The sequence below is a fragment of the Triticum urartu genome, chromosome 6, assembly GCF_003073215.2.
Source record: "Triticum urartu cultivar G1812 chromosome 6, Tu2.1, whole genome shotgun sequence".
In the NCBI taxonomy this organism is placed as follows: Eukaryota; Viridiplantae; Streptophyta; class Magnoliopsida; order Poales; family Poaceae; genus Triticum; species Triticum urartu.
In genome coordinates this window covers 450,582,261-450,591,460 of record NC_053027.1, presented here as the reverse complement: position 1 = coordinate 450,591,460, position 9,200 = coordinate 450,582,261, and the positions used below count along the sequence as shown (strand labels likewise).

The following is a 9,200-nucleotide window of genomic DNA, read 5'->3' as shown; positions in this document are numbered from 1 at the left end:
TTATCATGAAATAAGGAAATAAATAATAACTTTATTATTGCCTCTAGGGCATATTTCCTTCAATCACGAACATGGCTCATCTTGAAATTGATAAGGGAGGCAGCAGAATGTATTGGTCTCGTGTCATTGCACCAACAGTTGGTAATGAGCGTCCGAGTTTCCTACATCTCAAGCCAATGATTTTCCATCCTAAAAAACCTTCTCTTGACTTTGTCATTGCAGAACTGGACTAAGATTGGTACATGGTCCGAGGTGACAGAAGGAGTAACCGAAGCAGATGTCTGAGCAAACGCCAAAATCCAGATGTGCTAACTTTGTGGATTTCTTAGTGTTCGCAGTCGTCCCCCTCATATCCGGCCTTCCAAATCCACGCAACATATGCAACATGAGATAAACTACATAGCAATCATAGAAAGAAACATGCATAGCAACAAAATTCATCAGCAACCATGTACAACCAAATCAAAAGAGGCAGTTAATCGCCAGGCACTAGATAGGTAAACTAGATAGATACGGTGCTGGCAGTAGCGGAGCTAGGAATAGTCTACATCCCAGGCCAAGAGTACAACTACAGTAATGAACATTCTCTGCACCGGTGAATCAATGAACAAAGGAGGGAGCAGCCGCGCCCTAGGCCAAGGTCCCCGATGCCTGGGGCCTAGCGCCACCCCTAGGAGCCGGACTTCACCATATCTGCGCCGAGCCCTTGCTCTTGCAATCATCGGAGTGGCGGTAGTTGTCCTCCATGTAGGCGTCTGTGGTCGGAGGGGCGTCATCGTCTTCTGTGTTGGCCGTGTCGCTATCGTTGGAGTCAGAGGAGATGAACCCGTGAGGTGACCTAAGGCTCGACTCTGCTCCTTCACTAGTGGAAAGAGCATGCAGAGCGCACAACAGAGCGCGTGGACCCGGTGTCGTCGTTCGCATTGTGGTGCTGAGCGACAGGGGACGAGTAGAGCTCAAGCTCCTACCCCTATCCACACACGATCCTGCCAACATGATGCGAAGGGCAAGTTCCTCATCGTCCTCCGAGCAAAGCGGGATGTCCCAGTCAATGAGGTCCGAGTCGCAACCAGATTCGCCGTTGGTCGCGCTACCGACACTGGACATGACAGAGAGGGGTGGGAGAGGAGGGGACGGGACCAAGAGGGGAGGGGAGGAAACGGGCAGTGGAGTGTGGACTGTTCGAGAGTGTTTGACCGGAAGACTATGGTTTGCCCGAGGTGAGGATATTTCTTGGGTCAGGTGAGCTTGCGTGGATCGGTCCGACATGGCCAATGCGCCCGGGCCTTCCCATATCTGCCCCATATATGGGCTGAATGTAGGTGTGACGGTCATCCCGGACGTAAAGAACCGATTTGAGGAGTCCGGTTGGGTCACGATTTTTTGAAGGGTCATTGTCCAGGCTACCCTAACGTACACGTGCAAGGGTCCAGTTGTTACCATGGTGTGCATGCCAGGAGGAGGAGCCCCTATTTCGCACGTAGGTCAGCAAGTAGCCACCAATCGCACCCCCCCCCACCGTGCATTTTGGGTTGATCCATGTGGGTGCTGGGAGCTCCTGTCTTTCTCTTGTTTTCTTCTTATACTTTCATTTTGTTGTTTCTTTTGTTTTTCGTGTTTTTACATTGAGAACTATTCGCGAATCTCGAATTGAAAAAATGATCAGGATTTTAAAAAGTTATTAATTTCAAGAACTTTTCATGATTCAAAAAATGTTCATGGACTAAAAAATTGTTTGCAAATTTCAAAAAATGTTCAGCGATTCAAAAAATGTTTGCTGATTCAAAAAAATGTTGGTCAAAATAAAAATTGTGAATTTAAAAAATTGTTCGCCGATTCAAAAAAACTTTACATGTTTTTAAAAAAGGTGCACAATTTTCAAAGATGTTTGCGAATTTATAGAAGATGTTCATGATTTTAAAACATGTTCACAATTTTAGAAAATGTTAAGGTTTTAAAAAATATTCATGAACTTGGAACAATGTTTGGAAAATGAAAACTAAAAAGAAGAGAAACATAAAAAAGAAAAGGGAAAACGAACATGAGAAAAATAAAAATAGAAAACTAAATAAAAAAAGAACTGAAAAATAAAGTGAAAAAGAAAATGAGAAAACCAAAATAAAAAAACCTATAAGAGGGAGCCTGCGCCACTTGGGCCGGCCCAAATAGACGTTGCGACCTAAGCGTTAAATAGGAACCAGCGGCAGGAGCGTGAGGAAAGAAAAGCCTGGCCACCGAAACGGTTTGGCGCCTCTCTCCAAATTTCCAAATCTTTACATACTTTTAGCTCTTCCCGTTGGCTTGTGCGAGTACCTTACACGATCTGCAGCACTGGATGGATCAGTACAGTTTTATTTAGAACCGTGTGTCTGCTACAACAGTTGCTAGCTTGGATACCACAAGCTTCGGTACGCCACAAACGCAGCACCTAGCACTGGCACCGACGGCCTAACATTTACAGCGACGCTGCAAAGCTTCGAACAGCAGCTCGGCCTTGCCGCGCATTGATCCATGCTTAACTATATGCATCAAGGGGGCCCGTTTGTCAGTACAGGGTGTTGTAAGTGCCGAATGTCGCCGCGATGGAGGCTACGCAGATCACCAAGGACGGCAGCAGGGTGGCGTTCAGGAGCTGGCTCTGCCCCAGGTACCCTGCGGCGGTGATCGTCATGTCCGCGGCGACACGGGCCAGCGTCCCGGCCTCCGTCGAGAGGAGCCCGCCGTTATAGGTGCCCCGGGAGAGCCTCGACGACATCACCCGGGAGAGGAGGGACAGGTTCACCCCTGCGATGTTCAGACACATGGTCATAAGAGAAATACATGCGATGCAAGTTTCAGAAAAGGTAACACTTCACGTCTGGTTCAGGCTTTGCGTTGGAGGTGGTGGGCTGTTTAGGTTCTTTACCTTCGAGCACCTCGGCGAATACGAACGTGATGAGAGCCGACACGACGTACTGAGCTACGCAGTAGCTGGAGCCGAAGTGGAAGCTCGAGGCGATGCCAATCAGGACCATGATCTCAGACGCCACCAAGATTTGCCTTCAGATGGAGAAAGAAAAAGGGATGTGAAACGGCCAGAGAACTGCAGTGATCAAGAGAAGAGAACTGCTCTATAGCGTGCGGTGTGATGAAAGCACACAAGTTACCTGTCCTGGAACAGATTGGTGATATAGCTTCCGACGATGACGTTGACCGGAAGAACCGTCAGTCCTAGAACAGCTAGAAAGATGGCCACCGTGCTCGTGGACCAGTTAAAATAGAACGTAGTGACAACACTAGACTCGGAGAGTAGAATCTCCATTGCAAACTTGAGCATGAAGTAGATCAATAACTGAACCTGATATATTTGTGAAGAGCAGGTGTAAGAGTACATTCAACAACTGCAAAAAGAGATCAGATTCAAGGGGTTAGGAGGAAACCTTCACAGATGGCGTGAGCAATCTGTATGCTGCGGCAATCGATGTTGCTGCTTTATGACTCTCTTTAGGGTCGTTTTCGTTGTTGTCTGCATTTTCACCCTGCCTCTCCTTTGCCTCTGTGAGCAAAGGCTGTGCTAAACCGCCCTCCAGATTATCATTTCGTCCATGGCCTATCACGGCAAAGAATTTAAGTCAATAAATGTATCCGGAGCCTAGGTTCCATGACCACGACAAGAGTTGCTTTTGAACAAAGCAAACGACGAGGATTACCGGAATCAGATGACTGTGCGTTGACAGCATTCTCTTTAGCAAAGTGATCTGGCTCTTTGAAGGAAATCCATACCCAAATCAAATTACCAACCCAAGCAAGGCACATGATCCACCCGGGCAAGGTGTTCTGATTAAAAGTTACTGCATAGATCTTAAATTCAGTCTGCAGCAAACCAGCCAGCGCAGGACCGCATGCCATCCCAAGTGCACTAGCACTGACAAATCCCGCGGAGGCTTTCAGCCGCATTTTGAGAGGCACACAGTCACTGATATACCGACGGTTCACAGCTCTGGCAGAACCCAACCTGCATACAAATGTGGCCGATTTGATCGATCAGATAAACATTTTAAACATGACAACAGTAAATTAGGGAACAGAAAGAAAATTCATACCCGCAGAGCAGCCGGCCAAGTATGAGAACAGTTAGGGAGTTCAGATCATACGCCAAAGCATACAGCAGGTTCCCGGAAAACAGCATGATGCTGCTGAATACGAGGGGCCTAAAGTATGACCTGTTGGACCAGGCACTGAAATATACTGAAGAGAACACTTGGGCAACTGCCATCGACCCGATAATCACACCGCAAACAGTCGCTGCGGCACCAAGGCTCACAGAATAGTCATCTGCAGTTGGCACGATGATGTATGTGTTCACCATGTAGAGGAATGTGTTCACTAGGTTGAGCATCAGCGACATGAAATGGTAGCTCTGGTCATCAACGAGATCTTCCGAGCTAGCTTGCACGTCTTCTGGAATGATCAGTGCGTGTTGTCCAAGGAATTGAAGGAAGGTTGTGCTGTGCGTGAGTTTCTGTACTGAATTATTTATTTGTTCGATGATAGGGTCCTGCACATAGAAAAGGTGTACAGATGTTCATTTAGAGCACATATGAGAATTGCATTATCTGATTATGGAAGCAGCTAAGAATCTAGAAGAGACCTTCAAGGTAATTGATGGATGATCATAGATGGACATGAAGCTTCCTTGGTGATCTTGCAGAGATGCAAGGTTACGTGTCAAAGCACCAGCAACAGCTACGATACCCTGCATTCAGAACTGCATAATAAGTGCAAAAGATGATGAAGACTACAAGGAATCAAGGACAGCCACCATAGAAACAAATGCACTGAAGCCCCACTTATGAACTGAAGATGCAAGCAAGTAAAATTACCACTTGCTTGAAGATCGGCTGAAGCTGAGAATAGGGATGGTTTGCACGAGTAGAGATGTAATAATCTGTAAATCGATAGCCGAAGCGCTTATCGAACTTCTTAAGAATCTTCCGGATCCCAGTAGCATTCATATCAACAAATCTAAGGAGCTTCACAAGGTCAAGCCCGACTTGCCTATATGCCTCTCGCACTTGAGAAACTTGTGATATATCGGAATGTTCCATGAGTACGGCACGCTGTTGTCCCAATTTCTCGATCCTGCTAGCAAGATGACCTTGCTGTTTCAGTAGAAAGAGCACAACCTTTTCAATCTGCAATGAAGAAACTCACATGAACACAGATGGTGTGAGGCAAAAAAGAATAAACATTGATGGTTGAACGAATACATCAATAATAAAGCATCTGTATGAAATATGAATCTATCAGCAACTCAGCTCGGTATTACCTGATCGTCAAGCATCCTTGAGAACTCCTTAAGAACCTGTTCATGATTACTTCCACCATCTTGAGTCTGCTGAACATACTGTTTTACCTTTTTCTTCATCATTTTGTAATTAATATAGTATCTGGAAAAGTGAGCAAATGATTCATAAGATTCGAAATGGTCATTGAACAAGCTTATAATTTGATATTTTTTGTCAGTGTATATCTGCGTCGAGAAAACAGCAACACATAAGTTATGCATATCTAACCAATTCAGTCATAACAGTAAAATGCCATGGAACTAAATTTTGGAGCAGCAAGGCAACATACTCTTTCCACTCTTCCAACTGATCCGACATCAGTACCTTCCCGAAATTAACCATCTTGGCGTTTCGCTACCTGCAACTAAAAATCAACAAAATCGTTAGCATAGCGATAGAGGCTAGAAGCCTAGAACCAATCAACTCAAGCACAATACTTCGATTTAGTCAACATTTTAGAATACCAGCCAGATAATTGGTTCAGATGCCAGAGTAAATTAAGAAAGACACACACACACACACACACCGCTAATATGTAGCTTTCAGCAAAAGATCTTAATGAGCTTGAGACAAAAAACTAATGCGCACACTAAGCGCCAAAGTGCGTACATGGACCAAAGACATAATAGCTCATAATAAGTGGAGAAGCTAAGATAATGTTAACATGTGTGGCAAAAGCTTGAGATATTCGAGACAGCTCCAAAAGGGATAGGGCACGTAGCAAGATGGCACAGAATCGACTAGTGACATAGTGAGACAAAACCCTTGAGAGGGCACATAATAAAATGGCTCCAAGGTCTCCCAAGAGCTAAGCATCTCTATTAAAGCGCGCACACAATTCCTTTTCTGAATTGGCCTTGCTAAGAACGTGCCTTAGACAAGAGCATCAGATCACCTTCAGACTACAGTAGCACTGTACTACCAGAAAGGCGCGGGTGCAGTTCTTCTCGTTGTTTTTATCGTGGAGTTTGCCACATAGTCAATGTGCTACAGGAAAGTGAACCATCAGGCCGGATGATGAGGAGCAAAAGACCCAGAGAGGGCTGAGGGTCACACGTCAAGAAACATAAATGTGCGCTAGCGGCGACCGTGGTGCTCTGCTTCTCTTGTCAGTATCCTGCTTAAAATAAACCTAGGAAAGCGCCGCTCAGCTGAGGAGGGTGGCCTGTCACCGCCGTGGTGCTCCGGCGATCTTGGGGGCGGTTGCTTGCCCAAATGCAGATGGTTCTTCTTCGGCGCTCGCATCGCATCACCGGCCCGGCGAGACAGTGAGAGGGGATTCTGGCATCATCAATCGGGAAATGGGAAAGGTATTCCGAATTTTTTTGGAAAAAAATAACTTCAGGCGAATCCAAAATTAAAGCCGACAGAGACACGCCGAGGGAAACGAGTCCCTGATTCTTCTGAATAAAAATGAGTATTGTTATTTCTGTTTCGGACAAGGGGCTGGAAATTACAGTAGAACAGATTGGTTACCGCGTCCGCGTGTTCTTCGGCGGCTCCTCCCTCCCCTTGCTCGGCGAAATAATCTCCTGAATTAGATGACCATCAACGAACGGATCGCGCCTGCAACACCGACAAATTGACCGCGCATTCAGAAAAGATTCAGCACGAACCGAAATCAAAAGACAAGGGAACAGATACGCCTAGGCGCGCGCACGTACCCACAGTGATCCCTTGCGAATGGGAGGCACCGGAAGGAGATGAGGCGGCCGGGATGTTGGAAGAGGCCGGCGCAATGGTAATGGCGCGCGTATGTATACCAGTATTATGTGCGAATGCAATGGATAGGTTCGGCTTTGGTCGGCTTCGGAGGTGCGAGGGAGAGAGGAAGGGGGAGGTATTTATCGCGGCGACGGTGGGGGAGGGAGAGAGGACGGAGGAGTACATGGAGATGGAGGAGGGGGGCGTCGCCGGGGATGTGGCCGGGGCGGGACAGGAGCGGGTTGGCTGCGGCCGGGACGTCGCCCTCGTGTCGCCGATGCCGACGTGGCGGATTCGACCGGGACGGGACGGCTCGCGGCCCCGTTTTGGCATACGCTGGCCGTGGCTGTGGACAAAAACGCCTCTCGCCTCACTGCCCCTAGTTTTCTTTGTGCGTGAGGTAACTCTTTTTTTCTTTTGCGGGTCTGCGCGAGGTAACTCGGCCACTAATCTTTAGCTCAACTAGGTTTTTTCTTTCTAAACCGTTTTTTCTTGCGGGGTTTCTTTCTAAACCGTTATTTGATGATCAAAATAAAAGGAGTTTTTTTTTACAAAATCAAAGGAGTACTTCCCGGAAAAACTTCCAATATACTCCCTCCGTTCCTAAATACTTGTCTTTCTAGGCATTTCAACAAGTGACTACATACGGAGCAAAATGAGTGAATCTACACTCTAAAATATGTCTACATACATCCGTATGTAGTAGTCATTTGAAATGTCTAGAAAGACAAATATTTAGGAACGGAGGGAGTATTTATCAACTTTCAAGGCAGTACCAAGAACGCCAGAAGTAACATAAATTACGTCAAGACCACCTACCGTTGACTACAATCAATGTAGTCGAAGCCCTCACTGGAGCCAGGAAGACCGTGTTTTATATTACACAAAAGGGAATTCATTATGCTAAGGTCCCTAACACGCGAGAACAACAACCATCGTCAATGAAGAGAATCGTATATCAGAAGGATCCAATCTATAGACTCATGTACACAGACGAACGGAGAGCAGATCCAAGCGGATCAATCGAAGACAAACCTCCACACGCCCTCCGACGACGGTAGACGCACCGCCGGGTGGGGGCTAGGTAGGTGGGACCTTATTCCATCTTCACGGAGCCACCGTCGATTCGCCTTTTTGAGCAAGACACAAACCCTAATCATACTATAAAAACATCTAAAAACATAGCCCTCCCGCTGGCAAGGGCCTAGATTCACCACGCCTCCATGGCCCTAAGGCCACAAGAGGCGAGGCAGATTGACGAGGCGCTGGCGGGAGGCAGGGAACCCTAGCGCATGATCTCCTGAGAGCCGCGTACAAAAGGGTACAGGAGGACCGTATTGCTGTAAACTCTAAGGGGTTGCTTGGCTAATTATAAAAAACAGGTGAAATTTAAATTTAGAACATGCCCAAACCTAGCTAGCGTCTCTCGAGGCCCCACCTGCTGATGTTGTCCTAGACTAGCAAGTGTTCACCACATCGTCTCCCAGCCAGGTGGACCGGGCCGAGGACCCCCATGAAGAATTACCAGTGGGCCATGTTCGTCAGACCCAGGAGCGCCAAGACAGGATGTTTCAAAAAACTTGGCGCCTACTCCAAGACTTAGAGATCGTCTATGCCACAATTTTCTTAGATGTAACCAACCTTTGTGTAAACCCTAGATAACCTTGATACCTATACAAACCGAGGGGTAGGGATCATAGATGACACCTCATATACACACGATCTCATGGTAGATCAACCTGCACCTTGTACTCCCTCAAAATCGAATACGATCAAAGCGGGACGTAGGGTATTATCTCTTTGAGAGAAAGCGAACTTGGGTAAAATCATGTGCCTCTATTACCATCGCACCAAGGCTACTTGTCCGGGACCCTCTACCCGAGATCTGTTGGATTTGACTCCATCATTGGTGGCCCATGCAGGTCCCTTTGGGTATTCGAAGTGGTGCAATGCTGCTCATTATCGACTATCGGCGTAATGTTGGCGCGACGTTGGCGCCAAAGTAACCTCTCGCCGATTCAACCAGCCATCTAGGCTGGATCGAGACCTCAACCCACCATCGGGATGTTAGGCCCAACGAACAGGAAACCGGGTCTCCCGCTTGAGATGTTAGATTACATCAAGGGTAAGCGGATCGCATGCGTCCAAACACCGATGTTAGATCGGGCT

General features: G+C 47.0%; 1 protein-coding gene across 3 annotated transcripts; it reads right to left on the bottom strand.

The window, feature by feature from the left end:
* Positions 1–2,243: 2,243 nt before the first annotated feature.
* Positions 2,244–7,323, bottom strand: LOC125514114 (SPX domain-containing membrane protein OsI_08463). Of its 3 annotated transcripts, none has more exons than XM_048679377.1 (12): positions 6,992–7,323; positions 6,785–6,893; positions 5,617–5,691; positions 5,309–5,429; positions 4,863–5,174; positions 4,631–4,735; positions 4,083–4,537; positions 3,690–3,994; positions 3,420–3,589; positions 3,147–3,337; positions 2,906–3,039; positions 2,244–2,784 (listed from the first exon to the last, which is right to left on the bottom strand). In XM_048679377.1, the coding sequence occupies exons 3-12, from the start codon at positions 5,667–5,669 to the stop codon at positions 2,546–2,548; spliced, it is 2,085 nt and encodes a 694-aa protein (XP_048535334.1). In that variant the 5' UTR covers positions 5,670–5,691; positions 6,785–6,893; positions 6,992–7,323; the 3' UTR covers positions 2,244–2,545. The 3 variants fall into 3 exon arrangements, with proteins under 3 accessions (XP_048535334.1, XP_048535332.1, XP_048535333.1); XM_048679375.1 differs by having other exon boundaries at positions 6,804–6,893; positions 6,992–7,322; XM_048679376.1 differs by having other exon boundaries at positions 5,617–5,685; positions 6,804–6,893; positions 6,992–7,322.
* Between the last annotated feature and the right edge of the window lie 1,877 nt (positions 7,324–9,200).